The 21386-nt window shown below is 46.5% G+C and overlaps 1 protein-coding gene across 1 annotated transcript; it reads left to right on the forward strand.

Moving 5' to 3' along the window:
* The first annotated feature begins 1802 nt into the window (after positions 1 to 1802).
* On the forward strand, positions 1803 to 19439 carry LOC122921302 (olfactory receptor 1052-like). Its single transcript, XM_044271281.1, has 3 exons — positions 1803 to 1923; positions 14238 to 14275; positions 18471 to 19439. Exons 1-3 carry the CDS (start codon positions 1803 to 1805, stop codon positions 19437 to 19439), a joined length of 1128 nt encoding a protein of 375 aa, XP_044127216.1.
* The last annotated feature ends 1947 nt before the right edge of the window (positions 19440 to 21386 follow it).

The raw sequence follows: 21386 nt of genomic DNA on the forward strand, positions 1-21386 counted from the left end.
GTAATATTGTCAGGTGTAGTTATATAATATATAATATAACTGTCATAATAAAGCCAGTGATAATAACATCTGTTATTGAGAATGATAAGTAGAGGTCTAGAAATAATATCAGGGGGTTTGATCCAGGGTTCTAGGACTGATCGTCTTTTCCTGGGGTCAAGGAGGAATTCAAGCATTTCAAAGGCTCTGTCTGCCTCTCTCGTCCACTTTGAAGGATTAGCTCCCTTGTTAGTGAGGTTTGTGAGAGGTACCACTATTGCAGAGAAATTCTTAATAAACTTGCGGTAGAAGTTGGCAAAGCCTAAGAAACGCTGCAGTCCCTTCAGATCCTTAGGCTGGGGCCAATCCAATACAGCAGAGGCGGTTCTCCCTCAGTTTCTGGAAAACCTGACACATGTGTCTTCGATGAGACACCAGATCCGACGAGTAGACTAGTATGTCGTCTAAATAGACAACAACAATTCTACCTAAGGACATCATTGATGAACTCCTGGAAGACCGCGGGAGCATTACAGAGACCAAAAGGCATAACGAGATACTCGTAATGCCAATCCCTGGTGTTGAATGCGGTCTTCAATTCATCACCTTCCCTGACGCGTACCAAATTTTATGCACCCCTCAAATCAAGTTTGGTGAAGATCCGGGCCCCTGCCACCTGAGAAAACAGATCGTCAATCAGAGGGTACCGATTCTTCACCGTGATCCGATTGAGGGCTTGAAAGTCGATGCAGGGTCTCAAGCCTCCATCCTTCTTCTCCACGAAGAAGAATCCGGCTCCAGCATGGGAAGTGGATGGACGAATGAAACCCTTCTCGAGATTCTCTTTAATATAATCAGGCTGGCCCTGAATCTCAGGCCCAGTGAGATTATATAGATGTCTCCGGGGTGGCATAGTTCCTGGCAACAGATCTATGGGACAATCATATGACCTATGGGGAGGCAACACATCAGCCCCCTGTGGACTGAACACGTCGTGGAAGTGATGGCAATGCTGGGGTAATGTACTTAATACTTCCGTGGAAGCTAGTGGCAACTCAGGACATATGCACCGAGTGAGGCATTCAGTACTCCACCGGCAAATCTGACCTGAGCGCCAGTCCACTATCGGATTATGGAGTCTCAACCAAGGGAGACCCAAAATCACAGGAGTGGATGGCATGTCCAGGACAAAAAGGATTAAGGTCTCCCAATGATCAGCCCCTACTGTTACCTGCATCCCGGGCATCATCCACACTGCACGACCATCCTGGAGAGGAGATCCATCAATAGTGGTCACCGACAGGGTGGTCTTTGGCTGAATAAGTGGGATGCCAAGTGGCTGAACCAAGACTGAGTCCATAACATTCCCTGCTTCCCCAGAATCAAGCAGGGCAGAAAACACATGGACTTTGTCTTGCAATGTAGTGAAATAGGTATCATCACTCGAGTTGGAGGAGGGATAATAGCACCTAGGAGGTTCTCCTCTATGCCCCCTAGGTTTATTTGTTTCCTGCTGACAGAAGGGGACAGGTCTTAACGAAATGTCCTGCTTTTCCACAAAACAGGCATAGATCTTTCTGTTGGCGACAAGCTCGTTCCGCTTGTGTAAGATGGGAGGACCTAACCTCCATTGGCTCTTCTGCTGGCTTGGTGGCCCCTGGAAGTGGCTGTGAAGGTGTAAAGCGAGTCAACCATTCTACCCGCCTCTCACAGATCCGTCTGTCAGCATCGATTGCCTGGGAGATGGCCATCTCCAATGAGACGGGAGTGGGTAAGGCTAGAAGAAGATCCCGGACTGCATCAGAAAGTCCCAGCCGGAAACGATGGCGGAGGGCTGCGTCGCCCCAGGTGGTGAAAGCTGCCTATTACCTGAATTCCGCCGCGTATTCTTCGGCAGGGCGGCCACCTTGCTGAATATGCTCGAGATGGTTCTCGGCAGTACGGGTACGAACCGGGTCGTCGTAGTTAACGGCCATGGCCTCAAAGAAAGCTTCGACTGACGAATAAGCGGCGTGATCCTGGGGCAAATTAAACACCCAACATTGGGGATCTCCACGCAGCAAGGATATTATGATCCCAATCCTCTGTCTGGTATTGCCAGAAGCTATCGGCCACAACCGGAAATATAAAAGGGAAGCCTGATCCGTGCATAAGTCCTTGTAACTTGCCAAGTGAACGGATGCGACAGAAAAATCCCGGGTCCTGGGTCCCACTGGAACGGACGAAGTCCAAGCAAACTTCAGTCAGCAGCAAGCAGTACTGGCCTGCACCTGGATGAGGGAAGATAACAGTGGGCACTGACCGACCTGGGAGGCCACCTTTTATGTGCCTGCTAACAAATCCCATGGCGCCAAGTGTCCACTCCCTATAGGTCATGATCCTGCCCTACACCTGTGTACAAGGCTTTGGTCGGTCATTAGTCAAATAGACCAACGCCGGCCCCCTAATCTGCTTTGAACTTGCGGCCAGGTGCTATTCCCTTCGCTAGTCGGAGAAGCGCATAAGAAGTGCGTACACGCGACCGCGTATCCCATTGCGAACCCGTTTTCGAAAGTAAATGCGGATGCGTGACAGGCTCTGCGAGAGTGCGCGAGTGCATCGACATGGACACTGGAATGGAATCCGCAACAGGCACTGGAGACAAGCTCGGCCGCAGCGTACTGCCACTAGCCTGGCCAAGCTGTCCCCGAAAGCCATGTGGTCTTCCCCTATGGTGCACATGCGAACGCATCCCCGCTTCAGTTCGCAAAGGGGTCGGAGCTGGTGTATCAATGGAGACACGTGTAACCTGTCCCGCAGCTCCACAAGGACCCTTTTTGGTCACACCGGAGTGCGAGACAGGCGAGGATCTTACAGTGATTAGGTAAATAAAATTAGGGGTATATATAGGAGGGAAAGGTGGGTAACAACTAAATTCCTAACTAGGATCACATGAAGAGTATTAGCGGCGGCGCAACCATACACCATCTTTTAGCGCATATCCACATTGCGCACGCGCGGCGCATACAGTGACGTGGAATGGAGTGCATCCAGAGGGAGCCCGACAGCGCATGCGCCGAGTCGTGTCTTTGATATAATCATGTGATTGTTGGATATTCAAAGGAGAATCATGTGATATGATCTTACAAAGGGTACTATTTGTACAAAAAGATTGTATATGAGCGACATCCCAGTTTCAAAAATACATGACCGTAACCATATATCTATACATTAAGATTGATATTTTAATGATGATTTGAATAAAATACACTTATTTTATAAATATGACCACATGGTCAAAAAAACAACAGACATGGCTAATACACAAATAATTAATTAAATCCCATGATCGTGATACCAATAATAAATTAAATGGACAATCATGTAATATAACATTTTATAGCACAAATAATCAAGATACTGATAAAAATAAATTCATAATATAAAATCTCATAACGCAAATACACAATCCTGTATAGAAAATTCACTTATAATATAGATAGGTAATTATTTTGATATAAATTACAATTGTTGTGATTATTTAGTGCTACACACGTCATAAGGCCCAAAAATTGAGCAATTATGTGAAAATTGTCATGTAAATATCAAATTGCTATTGTGTCGTCCTTCTTTCCAATGTCTGTGTCACGGTCATATTGTTGTTTGACCGTGACGCGGTTGCCATGCAGATTGGTTGCCGGTGGCAACGTGTTGTTGGCATTTTGCATGTGCACTTCCCCTTTAAGGTTTGCCTCCCTGCTGTTTGGCGACCAAGGGGTTAATCTTCTTGCTAGTGGGGATTTAGGTGTTTTCTGGGTGTGGCCGCGGGCTTGATATATACCTGTGGTTTGCTGGCTGGGGGCAGTATTACTACAGTCTTGCTTGGTGTTGGAGCTTTGCTCTTTGCCTAGGTGTTTCTGCCCAGTCTTTGAGGGCCACCTTATGCAACATAAATCGTCCTCCCTTATGTACCCTCCATGTACCTTTACCCTCACTTATTGTATGTGTGGTGTGGGTTTATGTTCTGGGTGTGTGAAGCGTTTTGTTGGTTGTTACATGTCTGGGCTGTTGTTGGTGTTGGTCCCTGCATGTATGCTATTCGTCACCCGGTATGTTGATACCTCCGGAAGGGGGCTGTTTTCCCGGAGGGGTGAACCATAAGTCTGGATGCAGTATTGCCTGGGGCTGCCGTGCACCTTGCTGTATGGGGCCCAGGTAGTATCAGGTGTGCTGGATTCCGGTCTGTGGTGGTGTTTGTACGATGTCCTATTTCGTGTGTGGGCACCTGTACTTATGCACGGGTTCCAGTTTTGGTGGCTGCGGCAGGTAAGTGTGTTTCTGGTGTTCTTACCTGCCGACTCTGTTGCTGTATTCAGTTGTCCACTTTTCCCTGCAACTAGGCCTGTGGAGACTCTGGTTAATCCGTATCTTGGATGAACCTGGTTGTCTCTTGTGCCTGTCTCCTAACCTCAGGGATATTTATGGATTTCAGGGTTCTGAGGTTTCCAGTGTACGGGCCCTCCTACCTTAAGGGTAGGCTCATACAGTTAGGAGAACAGGGCCAGATTTAGGGATGCTATAGGATGTGACCAGCTCCCTTTTCTTGGCAGCCTGGTCTAGCTGCTACCCTTATCCCTTTTACATTGTACGGTGGGGGGTTTCCCCCACTCCCCACTGTAACAGTCTGATCAATATTATGAATTTTGATAAATAAAGATTTCTATATATGGTACATGCTGGAAGGGAGGCAGGCAGCAGCCTCAGCAGTAGCAGCCATATTGAACATGATTGTAAGCAAGCAGGCAGGCAGCAACAGCGACAAGATGATACACCGTCAGCAAGGCTAGATCTATTTATCAGCCTCGGCCAAAGAAGTGTGAAAATCCTCCTGGATCCATGCCTGGCTCATTCTGACAACACTGATACTTTGGTCACCGGCAGAGGACAATTTGGGTGTCACCAGGCCTCCTGCCATGCTGAAAACCTTCTCTGAGATGACACTGGAGGCTGAGCAAGAAAAAGGCAGAGAGCATACTGGGCCAGTTTGGACCACTGTTCTCGTCTGCCTGCCTAGAAGTCCATGGGTTGGGAAACAGAGTATGTGCCTGAGAAAGGCCAGAGTTTAGGTAGGACTGAACCTGGGCATTGAGACGGGAGGTCGCTGTTTACTGATTTGCCTCAGCCTGGTGCGGCACATGAGAAACTGCTCCATCATGTTGAGGAGACTAAACTGGCTGCTGGCAAGTTGTGTACACAGGGCTTTTTGGTAAAAATAGAATTTGACCTCCCCGGCAGCTGGAAAACATTCCTCAATTTTGGTTTGTGTAAAAGTATGGCTGTCCAGTAATCATCAAAGTGCTTCATGTTTATGCCTGTCAGTGGCTAAGCAAGCAAGCATACAGGTTGCAATTGTGGCCAGCGTTCTTTTCAACTATGCCTCCCACTGAGACGATTGGGTGTAGTGGCTGGTATCATCCTCCACCTCCCACGCCTCCTCCAGTGGCAGCTCCTCAACCACCTCCTCCATGGGAGTTTCTCCTTGTGGGTCCCCAACAGCTATTAAGGGGAGAGCAAGATGTGTTAGCTGTTCTGCCTACGCCATCTCCCTCTCCTGTCTGAACGTCAGTGTCTGTTTTGAGATATATATGAGGGGGATGAGATCGTTCATGCCGCACTTATACCTAGTGGCAAATTTTGTGGCATCTTCGAAGGGCTTCAGCATCGGACAAGCGTCTCAGATGAGCTGCCACTGTCTGACCTTGGAATAACACATGCTCCCTGCTGAGGCGGTCTGGTGCATGACAGAATCGTTCACGGCTTTCCGGCTCTCTAGCGTGTGTAATGTTAAATTCCAGTGTACTTATTGTAAGAAGGAACAAGGGGTTGTCATTGATGGTCGGTACGTGTCACCGAGGTTCCTGGCATCGGTGAGGTAAGAGACGTTTTTTCTCAAAGTAGTCAGTTTTGCAGATTGCAGTCTGACACTTCAGCAGTTTTAGTATGGCTGCAAAGCTAACCCGGGACGGCTCTTATTGGGAGTAGTCAAAGTTATGGGTGGCTACTCCCCACATCCAGGCCGGGTCTTGGTTTGGAAAATAAAACACAGGCAGCACTGTCAGGTGGGGTGGGTTACTCCTCTCTGACAGTGGAGTGCTGCCAGTGTTGGGGCCTGGGAGTTTGGGCCAGGATTAAGGCCTGCTACCTTGTTTGTGTGAAAGCACGTGGATTCTGCTTTATGCAAGGACCTCTGTGTTACTGCCTGGTGTGAACGAACACCAGAATCAAGGTGACTTTTTTTTCTGGAAACTGATTTTTTTTGTCCCTTACTTAATGTGTGAATAAACACTGAACTGTTTAAGTTAAAGACTTTGTTATTGCCTCTATACTGCGTCCGCTAACCTGAACAGAGCGAATCCCCACAATTGGTGGCTTGGAGCGGGCACATGCAGTGAGGCTGGCCTGAAGGCCAAAAAGTTTTTGTTTTTCAGGGCACGGGTTTATGTCTTATATCAAGCCGGCAAGGTTACGACCCGTGTCCCCTGACAAAATGGAGGCGGTCGTGAAAGCCCTTGTGGAGGCTAACTTGCAGTAGCGGGAGGCTAACAAGCAACAGCAGGAAACCAACCAGCTGCTATTACAGCATGTGATGGCGTTACAAGCGGCAGGAGCGTCCAAGAACGTCCACGATGCCCGAAAAGCAGTCCGCGCGTCGATGACCTAAGATGACCCCCTCGGACAACGTTAAAACCTATCTGGCGGTATTCAAAAAGGTGGCCATGAGGGAGAAGTTACCCCGAGACAAATGGGCTGAGGTTGTCGCTTCGTTCCTAGCGTCTAGACCCCAGCAGGTGTTTTTAGACCTACAAGATGATCAAGCAGCTGACTACCCGACCATAAAAGGTGAGATTCTGCTAAGACTGAGGGTGAATGTATTGGTCCGGGCCCAGCGGGTGCGTCAGTGGGAATTTAACCCAGCTGAACCCGCCAGACCGCAGTATTATTATCTTTTCCAGTTGCAAAAATGGCTGCAGCCTGACGTACTGAGTCCCACTGCTATGCTGGACCGTCTGTTGGCTGATGTATTCTGGAGGGCTTTGCTGTACCCTCTCCAGCACTGGATCGGCCAGGCGTCTCCTGGTAATTTCAAAGGATAGGAAATATTCAGGCGGCACTCACCATTCGGTGCAACAGGCTTTTTATTCCCCCAGAATTGGTCGCTGAGTACATCAAAAGCTGAATACATAGAAGCTGTAGCTGGATACATCAATAGCTGAATATATCAGAAAGCTAGGTACATATGAAGCCGAGTACATCAATGACTAGATAAAAAAGCTGAGTACAAATAGGATGTGGCATGGGACGAACTTACATACATGCAGTGAATAAACTTTGGCGACGTCCGTTTCGCGCGTCAGCTCTTTATCTGGCCCTTGGTTTAACTGCGCGTCCACGCCAGTTATTTAAGCGTCGACTCTCGTGTCTCACATCTGTGATGTCACCGGCTGCGCCGCGAAACCAGGCGCTCCCGTCTGACATCACCTCGGAGCCAGTGCTATGTGGTGTGTTAAAACACAAATATAAAAACAAAGAATCTCTTTCAGACGTACTAAATAGTCATAGAAACACGTGCCCGTCTATTTTATCATTTAAGCCTAGCGGACCCATTGCGCCTGTCCACTTGCTCTCTCTCCTCAATAGTTCACGATGCCTATCTCCTCCCTGTGGGGGGGGTTCTGTGCTATTTCTATGCGAATGTCAGTACATTGACATTTCCATTATGTTCGGAGTTTACGTGATCTAAGTTCGGAGTTTAGGCGTCTCCTGGTAATGCCCTAGAGATGGTCGACCTGGTAGAGTGCTATGAGGCCACCAGAAATCTACAGGGGGGGGGCAGTTAAACCCCGGAAATCTCCACCCACGACCAGGTGGCTAAGGCCAGCAAAACCCGCTTGCGATATACTCCCTACAGACCCAGCTCCGATGGTCTGTTGGCGGTGTCAAGAGCCTGGTCACATAAGGCTACCCCCCCTCAATATATGCCAGGAGGTTGTGTGCAACCGGTACCCCTCAGACAATAGTCACCTGTGCCAGGTGCAAGTGGGAGATACCATGGCGGTGGTGCTGCTGGAAGTCTGGTGTCCCTGGTAAGAGCTGCCCTGGTGCGGCCCACCGAGTATACTGGCCGAAAAGTCTGCGTTGTGTGCATCCATGGAGACTTAAAGGACTATCCCACTGCCCTGGAGTCTCTATCCACAGTGGCCGGCAGGTGGACTCATGAGGTGGCAGTCGCCACAAAGTTACATTATGAACTAATAATTGGGAGAGACTTCCCCGGTTTCCAGTCACTGTGGCCTGAGGCGAGAGTCAACAATACCCATGAGACAGGGTATGGGGTGACCGCCACTTCGGTGGAAGAGGGGGAGACCACACTGCTAAGTGTGATGGTGGGAGACGCGGAGGACTTGCCGCCATGTCCAGAGTTTTGGCAGACCTCAATGTCTCCGGAGACAAATTTGGTACAGCACAGCACCAGGCCCGACTCTATCTCGAGCCTGGGAAAATGTGGTAGTAGTTGAGGGTAAGCGGCAACAACCGGGAGCCGAGTCTATGCTTCCTAGTTTTGTGGTTCAACAAGAGATGCTGTACTGGGTAAATCAACTACGGGGTGAGCACATTGAACAGTTGATGCTGCCCAAGGCGTATCGCAAGCTCATGTTGGAGATAGCCCACCATGTACTTGGGGACACCTGGGCCATCAGAAAACGCAGGGCCGGATTCTACGCTGGCCCAGTGTGTTCAGAGAGGTGAAGAGAATTGCAGGTCTTGCCCAACCTGCCAGATAACCAGCCCCCAGCCATATTTCTGTCGTCCCTGGTCCCTCTCCCGATTGAGGTTCCATTCTAGCGGATCGCTATGGATCTCATAGGCCCAGTACCGAAGTCCGCTAGAGGGCACCAACACATCTTGTTAGTCCTGGACTATGCCACTCGGTACCCGAGGCGGTGCCGCTGCGACATACCTCCGCCAAACTCATAGCTAAAGAGTTAATGGAGATGTTTTGCCGAATGGGCCTACCTAAAGAGATCTTGAACGACCAGTGGACCCCTTTTATGTCAAAAGTCATGAGGGAACTCAGTACACTACTACAGATCAAACAGTTGCGGACGTCCGTCTATCACCCACAAACAGACGGCCTGGTAGAAAGATTTAATCAAACCTTGAAAAACATGTTAAAGCGGGTGGTGTCTAAAGATGGAAGGGATTGGGATCTTCTACTGCCCTATCTCATGTTCGCAGTGCGAGAGGTGCCGCAGGCCTCTACTGGGTTCTCGCCCTTCGAACTGCTGTATGGCCGACATCTGCGTGGTTTGTTGGACATAACCAAAGAGGCGTGGGAACAACAACCCACACCGCATAAAAGTGTGATTGAGTATGTCACTCGGATGCAAGAACGGATGGAGACGGTGTTGCCGCTGGTTAAGGAACATATGGAGGCAGCCCTGTGAGTCCAGAGTAGGGTCTATAATCGCCAGGCTCGGGTTCGGAATTTTAACCCAGGAGATCAGGTTTTGGTTCTGGTGCCGACAGTGAACAGTAAGTTACTGGCTAGGTGGCAGGTTCCCTATGAAGTGCTCGAAAAAGTCGGGGAGGTAACCTACAGGGTACACCAGCCAGGGCGGAGAAAGCCAGAGCAGGTGTACCATGTAAACTTACTGAAACCATGTAAATACAGGGAGACCAGTACAGACAACAGCCCCCGAAGCTAAGCAGCAGGTCTGCGGCTGATGGGAGACCGAGTGCGCCTTCGGCGCCCTGTTACACCAGGGAGTTTGTCAGCAGAAACACGGTTGTGTTTTCGGACCTCCCTGGACGCACTTCTATCATCCGACATGACATTGTCACTGAGCCTCAGGCCAGAATCCGGTTGAAACCATACCGGTACCTGAGTCGCAGCGACAAGCCATCTCGGAAGAAGTGCAGCTGATGTTACAGCTAGGTGTCATCGAGGAGTCAAAAAGTGAATGGGCCAGTATGATTAACACCCAAGCCGGACGGGACGTTACGATTCTGTAATGACTTCCGCAAACTTAATAAGGTTTCCAAGTTTGACGCATATCCCATGCCCCGAGTGGATAAGCTTATTGAGAAGTTAGGCCAAGCACGGTATTTTTCTGTTTTGAACCTCACCAAAGGGTACTGGCAGGTACCCTTGACGGAGGTTGCCAAGGAAAAAACAGCTTTCATCACACCAGAGGGTCTGTATCAGTACAAGGTATTAACCTTAGGTCTACATGGCGCTCCAGCCACGTTTTAAAGGCTAATGGACACTGTACTAAGTCCACATCATCGGTATGCTTCGGCGTACCTGGACAATATCGTTATCCACTGTACCGATTGGGAAAGTATCAAACCTCAGGTTAACAAAATTGAGGCAATTCGGAATTGGCCCTGACCTGTAACTACTCGGCAACTAAAGTCGTTCCTGGGAATGGTGGGATACTATATGAGATTTGTCCCCCACTTTGCTACAGTGGCCGCACCATTGACAGGCCTTTTGAAGGGACGCAAGTCAGTGACGGTCCACTGGAATGAGCAGGTCGAAAAGGCTTTCTCCGCTTTGAAGTCGGCCGTGTGTGAGTCCCCGGTTTTGGTAACGCCCGACTTCAAAAGGGAGTTTATAGTAAAGACTGATGCCTCCGAGGTAGGTCTCGGTGCTGTTCTGTCTCAGGAAGTCAACGGGGAAGAGCATCCCATTGTCTTCCTCAGCTGGAAGCTTACCCCAGCCGAGACCAGGTATAGAATAGTGAAGAGAAAGTGCCTGGCTATCAAGTGGGCACTCGAGTCTCTCTGCTATTATTTGTTGGGGAGAAAGTTTCATCTGGTGACCAACCACTCCCCCCTCAAATGGATGAGCCAGGCCAAGGACAAAAATGCCCGGCTCACCAAATGGTTTCGGTGGAACACAGGGCAGGCTGGTTACTAGGAAACGCAGATGCACTGTCCCGGGTACACTGTAATGTGTGTCTGCCCTCTCAGGGTGTCACGGAAGGTGTACAGAAAACTAGAAGACACAAATGAAGATCCGACTGACTTGATCCAAAACTAAGGAACAGGAGGGTAAGCCCTGTAAGAGCCCTAGCTCTCTCCCTTACTTCTCAGCCTATGCAAAAATCTCAATGGTAGAAAATTGCATATCCTCATTCCTCGACTGTATGCACCTGAACACCCTATAATAGTGAGGGGACACGACCACTGGCTCCCTACACTAAATACGGAGGGAGTCAGGGTCACCTAGGATGAAGCCCACAGGAAAACAGAAATAAAGAAAACAGACTTATCTTGTGGATGCAGTAGTAACAGCTTCTAGCATCAGCACACTCCATGAAGTTGTATAAACCGCAAAGTGATGCAGTATGGGAAGGGATTTAAAGGGATGCAATCAGTGCAACTACATGACAGCTGAGAGAGGCTAACGAGATGAGAAAACGAAAGAAAAACAAAAGGAACCTCAAGCAGAAGGTTCTGAAGAACATCTGTCAGAGCTTTTCAGATGTCTGGTGGTGACACAGGGTTGAACAAAGGGGGGAGGTATGTAGGAAGGAACAAGGGGTCGTCATTGATGGTCGGTACGTGTTACCGAGGTTCCTGGCCTCGGTGAGGTAAGAGCCGTTTTTTCTCAAAGTGTCAGTTTTGCAGATTGCAGTCTGACACTTCACCTGTTTTAGTATGGCTGCCAAGCTAACCCGGGACGGCTCTTATTGGGAGTAGTTAAAGTGATGGGTGTGTGGCTACTCCCCACGTTCCAGGCCGGGTCTTGGGGTGGGTTACTCCTCTCTGACAGTGGAGTGCTGCCAGTCTTTGTGTTGGGGCCTGGGAGTTTGGGCTGTGATTAAGGCCTGCTACCTTGTTTGTGTGAAAGCACGTGGATTCTGCTTTATACAAAGACTTCTGTGTTACTACCTGGTGTGAATGAACACCAGAATCAAGGTGACAGTTTTTTCTGGAAACTGATTTTTTGGTCACTTACTTAATGTGTGAATAAACACTGAACTGTTTAACTTAAATCCTTTGTTATTGCCTCTATACTGCGTCACCTAACCTGCCTACCAGAGAGAATCCCCACATTAGATATAGACAGGTAAATCCACAATGCTTTTTTCAAGATATTGGGTATACTTTTCCAGCAATGTTTCTGGAGTCCAAGATAATCCGGGTATATTCCCACTTAAGATCCTTTAGCCTCTCAACCAAAGGAAGAAAGCTAATAAAACCAATAGTGAAGCACCGCCACGTTGTGTATCGCAGGAAAAAACAATTATTCTCCTACCAAATATAAAAACACAATGCCGGTATAAAATTTAAAAATAGTCTTCTCAGGTCGACTCGCCCATCTCAGGGTTTTACATCCGCTTCACTAGGGGAAGTGATGAAGAGGATGTGAAATCCTGGGTTGGGCTCTACATATATACTGTATGTATATTCCTCTGGCTCTTAAAGGGCGGGCACATTCATTCTAAACTGTCCAGCCTAGTGGCGAACCTATGGCACACTTGCCAGAGGGGGCACTCAGAGCCCTCTCTATGGGCACACATGCCCTGGAAAAAGTCTATGATGTTCCAATATGCCTTGGACTTTTCCTGCCATTCATCAGCGCAGGGTGTGCTTTGAACAGCATAGGCAGAGCAGCGATGCTGCTCCGTCCTGCACTCTGCTTTCAAGATGTGGAGGGGGAGGCTCCTGCAGTGCCACATGATTTTCACCCAGAGGCACTAGGCAGGGTATGCAGACTTGCTTGGCAGTGGGGTCCCTGATGTTGCTGTGGTTAGCAGTCGGCTTTAGCGAGGGTCCCAGCTTTGAGACCCCCGCTGATCTCGAGCCGTCTAAAGCGAGGTGCTTCTCCTCACTGCTGAGCGCTGTAGTGAAGACAGTCTCAGTATAAAGTCTATGGGACGTCTTCACCATCCTGTTTAGCGGTGAGGAGAAGCAGCTCTCTGCTGAGCGCTTCAGAGTGCTCATTATAGAGATCAGCGGGGGTCTCAGAGCTGGGACCCCCACTATCAACACTTTTGCTATGCATATCAACAGTGTCAAAAAAGTGTAGTAAAGTTATAGTGTTGGACAGGGGACCTGTCTGGGGGTTTTGAGCCCTTGGTAGGGGGGTCTGGATTAAATATAGGCAGGCTATTATAGCTAACTGATAAAGTACATGGAAGATATACTATATTGGACTGTAGTATTCAGGTTAAATCACTTTGCGATAAAGAAGAGGGTTTTGGGTTGCAGTTTGGGCACTCGGTCTATATAAGTTTCGCCATCACTTTTCTAGGGTATTTATTTCCACTGTATGAGGGTGCCTGAGCAATAGGTTCTCTAGCTTGCTAGTCCATGGGAAAGTGCGCTATATGTCGTTCAGACTTCCTGAGCTTGACTTCTGCCTGTTGACCAGATTTGACTCTTGTCTTGAGCCTGTGCTGCCTGCCCTGACCTTTGGACTAATAACTGGATTGCACTAACCCTGCCTGCCCTGACCTCAGCTTATCCTATGACTACAACTTTTCCTGTGCCCTCCATGCCATGCACCGCTGTCACTACTTGACCCACTTGAGGTCAGCTGTAGATGTAGCAACCTGGTGGTTACCCTGCAGTAGAGTCCACATCCCAGTATAGGAGTGAACTGAGGGTGCCTGAGCAATAGGTTCTCTAGCTTGCTAGTCCATGAGAAGGTGTGCTATATGTCGTTTAGACTTCCTGAGCTTGACTTCTGCCTGTTGACCAGATTTGACTCTTGTCTTGAGCCTGTGCTACATGCTCTGACCTTTGGACTAATAACTGGATTGCACTAACCCTGCCTGCCCTGACCTCAGCTCATCCTATGACTACAACTTTTCCTGTGCCCTCCATTCCACGCACCGCTGTCACTACTTGACCCACTTGGGTCAGCTGTAGAGGTAGCAACCTGGTGGTTACCCTGCAGTACGGTCCACATCCCAGTATAGGACTGAAAAGGTTAAGACCAGCAGGTCACTTCAATAAAGCCCTTAGTGGTAGGCCCAAGCCAAATCTGTTCATCGACACAGCGAATCCACATCTGCTTTGTAACAAATTCCTCGTTTTGCTTTACCATTAAATGATTCCCAAAAGTGTTTCTGCTCAGATCTCCAGACAATTGAATTGTCACTGAAGGTTTTGTCAGAAAGTATAAAAGGCGTCATGTTTTAAATGCGTATAGGGAAGGGATCAGCTTAGATTTATAGGTTATATTTTCTGTTGACCTACAGGTCCTACTGGGAAGATGCAGGAGGATGTTGTCCAGACGGTAAGTAAACCATTCAACTCATCAGAATCCAACTGCATGTGCCCTGCACTGATATATAAGATTTGCCGTACATGAGCCCAAAGTTCTAAGATCTATACAATTATATCTACAGTTACGGGGTAATTACACCAAAATCCTTCTCTACCTCTAGAGAATCCAGGTTCTTTGAGAAACATATTTTCTTGCTTTCAACATTTCCACATTCAACTTAATCCAAGATCAATATTCTTAGACATTAGGACATTTTTGGTCTTCATGACTGAGATTTTTGTCAGCAGATTTTATTAATTGAAATCATAAATATTATAAAAAATAATAATAATATTTAAATAATAAAATGTAATATTTAAAAGAAATGGGTTTATAGTTTTTCTTTTGCTTTGTTACTTTGTATTCGCTTTATTTTTTTTAATTCGACATTGCAATATGATACCACCTGGTTGCTTAGGACAATATATCACACATGTATCTGTTAGACCTCTTTCACATGAGCGGAACATTTCAGGGTCTGATGATGACCCTGGGATTACAGCTAATTCCAGACCAGTGAGTTTTCTGACCGGATCCTTTACGTTTTGTGAACGGATAGCATCAGGACTAAATCCTGACCCATTCGTATCAATAGGTATTTGTAGATGAGCAGTGTTTTTTACTGACCATCTGTCCGTTCAGGAAAAATCGCAGCATGTTCTATAGGCCTCATGCACACGAACGTTGTTTTGGTCCGCATCCAAGCCGCAGTTTGAACACATCATGGTTCACATACTTTTTCCACCTGCACTGTGAATGTTTACATGATGTGTTCAATAGAAACATGGTAACATGTAATTCTTTGTGTGTTATTAGCTTAAGCAGACTGTGATTGTCTATCTGTCCATCCAGTTCGGCCTGTTATTCTGCAAGTTGATCCAGAGGAAGGAAAAAAAAAAACTGAGTTAGAAGCCAATTTTCCTCACTTAAGGGGAAAATAATTCCTTCCCGACTCCAATCAGGCAATCAGAATAACTCCCTGGATCAGCGACCCCTCTCTAGTAGCTATAGCCTGTAATATTATTACACTCCAGAAATACATCCAGGCCCCTCTTGAATTCCTTTATTGTACTCACTGTTACAGGGGATATTAATTATTGATATTTATGCAAATCTCAATAATTAATATTCATAACTAGGCGTAATCGTCTGGTGATGACTCCGCCTATTTATGCCTTAAGAACAACAATTTACAGCTGATTACCTTAGTCTAATCACCAACTACACTTACTGCATGCGCCTTACTGACTACCGCTAGTACTCACACGTTATACAATAGATACAAATGACACAGTATTTATTAATCCTTACAGAATACACAAGTAATACAGTGCCAACAATATGCTACCTCTACGGCAGCGATTCATTGCAATTATAAAGGAATTATAGGTTTATAACTATATATATCTATAAACAGATAGATAGATATATATTGTTATAACAATGCACAATAATATAGATACACACACTAATACAATACACTAACACGGCACTGACTACACTAACGCAGTCCAAAATCCACCCCAAGATCTAACTAGTATCAATGATCATACACATTCATACACTTTAACGGTCGCCCACCCAAGCCTGACTATATACTATCCCTAAGGGGTAAAATCAGGGGTTATTACATAAACTGTGCTGCTGGGGTAAGCAGAACAGCCGCGGGGGTAGAGACACCGGGGAACAGGGGACGTTAATGCCGGGGATATCAGGACCTGGGTCAGGGGAAAATGAGGGTCACCAGGGGTACAGGAGATGAGGGTATATTATGGGGGGCAGTAAGGTATGGGGGGAAATAAGGGATATAGGGCAGGGTAGATTCTATAGGGTTAGGAGGGTGTATAGGGGGGTAGATAGGGTATAGTAGGGTGGATTAGCCTTGGTGGTATAGGGGGGGTAGGTAGGGTATAGGAGGGTGGATTAGCGTTGGTGGTATAGGGGGGGTAGGTAGGGTATAGGAGGGTGGATTAGCGTTGGTGGTATAGGGGGGGTAGGTAGGGTATAGGAGGGTGGATTAGCGTTGGTGGTATAGGGGGATACTTATGTTATCCTCTGCTTGTTGTCCAGGGGGGCTCGTTTTGTCCAGGGATGATCCTCTCTAATGCGGGTGGTGGTGGACTCTCCTTCTCCAGCGTAGCGCTGCCGGACTATTTAAGTCCAGCAGCGCTCGCTCCCGAGGCCGCCCGTCCCGCGGTTTTTTAATGCTTCCTCGCTACCTTCCTGTTTTAGTGATTTACATACTTTATTTTTGTCATTCATTGCTCCCTTTACATTTCCATTTATTTCCATAAGGTATGTACCTCTCACAATTAAGGTTTAGGATGCCTTTAAAAATATCCCATTTTGTGGCTGCATTCCCACTCCAAAGGACATTGTCCCAGTTATTGAGGCTAATGGCCTCTGTTAGCTGGTCAAATTTAGCTTTTTGGAAGTTCAGTATTTTTGTGCCTCCTGTTTTGAATGAAAATTTAATTCCCAGGTGTCCTCTAACCTACACATCTCTTGTTCTGTCTGGTTTATTGGTTAATACTAAGCCCAGTATGGCCGTCTATCTAGTCGGGTCCTGGACCAATTGGGAAAGATAACTGTGTTTGCTTATTGTCAAGAACCTGTTTCCTTTATAAGATCTACAGGTATGATTTTCACTGAATGTACAGATAGTCAATGAAAAACAATGCTCACATACACATACGGTAAGAAGGTACCTGGAATCATCGTAGATGGAAGGTATGTGTCACCAAGGTTCCTGGCCTCGGTGAAGTAAGAGCTGATATTTATGTGTCAGCAGCAGCTATTGCTAATTGACACCGTGAGTCATAGCTGATCCGGGAGGGCTCTTACTGGGAGTAGTCAAAGTGCTGGATGGGTGACTAGTCCCCATGTTCCAGGCCGGGTTTTGCCAGGCATAAAAACCAGCCAGCACTGCCAGGTGTGGTGGATTTATCTCCCTGTGACAGTGGAGGTCAGGAGTCTGTGTGCTGTGAACTGAGGGCTGTGCTGGGATTTGAGGTTTGAGCCGGGCTGGAGGACTCAGGCCCCTCTAAAAGCGAACAGGCCGCCTATGGACTTGATGAGGCTGAATTGTTAACAGGGTGTGAATTAACACCCAGGAGAAAATGTGACTTTTATTGTGTATGGACTTTCCTTGTGTGTGAACAAACACCAAGCCACATCCGTTTTGTGATACACCTTATCTGCATTTTGTTATACACCAATGTGTGAATAAACACCGCTGTTTGATTCAAGAACTGTGTACTTTGCCTCTATACTGCATCCGCTAGTCCTAACTACCAGAGCGAATCCCCACAATACCCATTGAAATAGATGGGTCAGGATTTTAGTAATTTTATACACATAGCATTAAAGGGGTTATCTCAATCCAGCAGTGGTGGCCATGCTTGCACAATATAAAAAAAGCACCAGACTCTCTGATAGACAAGACCATGGGAGCTCACATAGGCATACATGTGCAGCAGCACCTGTCCTGGCCACCTTGTATGTGGCATGTACCAGCAGGCGTAACCTCTGGAAACGAGCAGTGTATAATATGATGGAAAAATGAATGAAACCAGCAAATGGGGCAATATTGACAATCACAATACATTCGTAAGTACCTTGTATGACCTTTGTCTACACCATTTAACGTTTTTGGTTTTAAGGACATGTTCCTCTTAAAGAGAATCTCTGATGGTGGAAGACTTAAAAAAAAAATGATTAGGGCTACTCTAGATTGTAGTACTTCAAGAAACTCCTCAGGTCATTTGGTGAGTGGGTTCAATTGCTGGCTTATATAATCTAGGCTATATTCACATTTGTATTGGAGACTCTCTTAGATGCAGGAGTTGTAGATTTTGTCAAAAATACAGGACAAAAAAATGTGACAAAATAGCGCAACCCAACGGTTGGATGGGGTCTATCCAATGCTTAGTCTCAGTTTGCCTCTTGTTATATTCATTGTTCTGCTCCTATACCAGAGAGTACTACAGAAAGAACAATGCTTGTGTGAACCCATCTCAAGTCTATCTGACAGATACCCTAATTTAAAGGGGTCTACCATCATGACCTACTATATGAGGGAAACCACCATGGTGCTCTAGAAGCAGACACAGTGTGCCAGGCTCATTCTCTCATGACTTTTGTGAGGTTTTAGTTGACTCTTTAGAGAAGAAATGTTGCTATACTGACCGTGATAATGTGCTTCCAGGTGAAAGACAACTGCAGTACAGTTCGAGACATCCGTTTGATGGGATTACAAATTGACAGCAGTCTTAAAATCCCTTCCTTTCTACTATTTCTGATACTCTACAGCGTGACATTATATGGGAACATCACGATCGCCACACTGGTGTCCATATCTCCTAATCTCCAATACCCAATGTTCTTCTTCCTGGGACATCTTTCTATTTCAGACATCATGTTCACTACCAATATTGTTCCTATGATGTTACATGCCATCATGAATAAAGGGGGCACCATATCTCTTCTCGGGTGCCTTGTACAGCTCCAGTTCTTTGGTATTTCTCTAGCTGCACAATGTCTTCTCCTTGCTGTTATGTCTTATGACAGATACGTGGCCATCTGTAACCCCTTACATTATGTCTATATCATGGGCATCCATCGCTGTGTTCAGCTTGCTGCCACATGTTGGTTCTTAGGCTTTGCCATCACATTGGTGACTGTCATCATGACAAGTAAGCAAGATTTCTGTGGGCCTCGCATCATTGACCATTTTTTCTGTGATTTAGTTCCTCTTCTTAAGCTTTCTTGCTCGGACACATCGCCAGTGATACTGGAAAATATATTGTTGGCTACTCCCTTAACGCTGTGTCCGCTTGTTTTTATCTCAGTGACCTATGTCTACATCTTCACCACCATCCTCAAAATCCCCTCCACATCTGGCAGACAAAAAACGTTCTCCACCTGCAGCTCTCATTTGACCGTCGTAGGGATCTTTTATGGGACATTGGTTTCCCTGTATGTAGTTCCATCTGATGGACACTCCCTGAACGCTAACAAAATCCTGTCTCTACTGTACACTTTTGTCACCCCACTGTTGAACCCTATCATATACAGTTTGAGGAACAAGGAGATAAAGTTGGCCATCAAAAGATATGTCTTGAAAATAAAGTGAGAAATATTAGGGAGTCATAACAGTTTGTTTTACCATTACCATTTTTTAAAGAAACAATGCCATCAGTGTTCACAGGTTGTGCCTGGGATTGTAGCTCCGCTTAATTTTCCAATTTTATAAATTTTTATGGAACCGGCATGGGGGAGAGGTCCCACGTTCAGGCCATAGTTGCCTTGACAAAGAGCACTTGTCACTCTGGAGAATCTATCCTTCCCTGCTAAAGGCTACTTTCACACTAGCGGCAGGACGGATTCCACAGGCTGTTCACCCTGTCCGATCCGTCCTGCCGCTATTTCGGATTAGGATAGCTGATAGCTGGGGGTGTCAGCAGGGGGACATTGTGTGAATCACTAATTTTCTAAGGAATTCTGTGAATCAGTAGGGACTGTACAAAGCAGAGAGCCCCTTTAAATGAATAAGGCTGAAATGCAATACCAGACACAACCCATGAGAGTTGGGTAAATTTTAACCCTTTCTTGACATGCAATGCAACGTATATGCACAGCGCAGCTACCAACTCATTCTAGAAAACTACCCTACACGGCGCTGTGGCGCCTGCCGCATGTAAAGTGCTGACATAGGGTGCGTACTCCTTCTGTCTCTCATCAGCACCCTGCAAATGTGATCGCCGGGTGCCGATGTGTGTGAAATCTGGCTGGGGTCTCATGTAGGCCCCAGACCAGCCTTAAGTAATTTTCAGCAGGCTGTGCCTCTGTGGCGCAGCCTGCTGATCAATGTTAGAATATCACTGACATTAACCCCTTCCCGACACATGACGTACTATTACGTCATGGAAGCCAATGTATTCCCGCAATATGACGTAATAGTACGTCATTGTGATCGGGCGGGCACCGGAGCATGATCACTGCAGGGGCCCGGCAGTCTCTGGTATCCGGACCCCTGCTGTATCCACCAGCATCGCTGTAAAAGCTGATGCCGGTGGATTAACCCCTTCTATGCCGCGGTCCGTACTGACCGTGAAATAGAAGGGGTTTGTGTCGGGTGAGGGAGCGCATCGAGTCTCCGCGCTGCTGTGTCAGGGACTGGATGTGTCAGAAGGCAGCTCGATGCCGTGCAGAGGCTGCCCAATGCCTTGCACGGCATCGGGACCTGGCTTCTACGGGTGCCGAGAAGATCCAGCCTCAGGCTGGGTCTCCTAGGCAACCTGTTCGTGTACTACTCACTGTAGTGCACAAAAAGGCAATGCATTATAATACAGATGTTAAAATACAGAAATGCAGAAAAATACAGAAAGTAAAAAAAAAGTGTTTTTAATAAAATTAATAAAAATAATAAATGCCCCTTTCCCCTTATTTTATAATAAAAAATAAAAATACACATATTGGGTATCACCTCGTCCGTAATGATCAGCTCTATAAATATATCACATGATCCATCCTGTTCGATAAACACCATTAAAAAAAACGGTGTAAAAAAAGACATTTTTGTCACCTTACATCACAAAAAGTGCAACACCAAGCGATCAAAAAGGCGTATGTCCCAAAAAATTGTATCAATAAAACTGTCATCTCATCCTGCAAAAAATTAGCCCCTACTGTTTTTGTTTCAAAACTGCTATTATTGTGTTAAAGTGAAATACATTAAAAAAATATATACATTAGGTATCGCTACGTCCATAACAACCAGCTCTATAAAATATCACATGAACTAACCCCTCAGGTGAACACCGTAAAAAAAAAGCAATTTTTGTCACCTTACATCACAAAAATTGCAATAGCAAGTGATCAAAAAGGCATATGCCTCCCAAAATAGTACTAATCAAACCGTCACCTCATACCGCAAAAAATGAGACCCTACCTAAGACAATCATTAAAAAAATTTAAATGGAGACAATGGAGACACTAAAATATGATTTTTTTTTTGCTTAAAAACTGCTATTATTGTGCTAAAGTGATATAAATAAAAAAAGTATACATATTAGGTGAC

The sequence above is a fragment of the Bufo gargarizans genome, chromosome 11, assembly GCF_014858855.1.
Source record: "Bufo gargarizans isolate SCDJY-AF-19 chromosome 11, ASM1485885v1, whole genome shotgun sequence".
NCBI lineage: Eukaryota > Metazoa > Chordata > Amphibia > Anura > Bufonidae > Bufo > Bufo gargarizans.

Coding starts and splice junctions, on each gene's coding strand:
- LOC122921302 (XM_044271281.1), top strand. CDS start 1,803: ATGGCGGAGGGCTGCGTCGCCCCAGGTGGTGAAAGCTGCCTATTACCT. Junction 1,924..14,237: donor GATGGTTCTCGGCAGTACGG/GTACGAACCGGG, acceptor GTTGACCTACAG/GTCCTACTGGGAAGATGCAG. Junction 14,276..18,470: donor AGGAGGATGTTGTCCAGACG/GTAAGTAAACCA, acceptor TTGACTCTTTAG/AGAAGAAATGTTGCTATACT.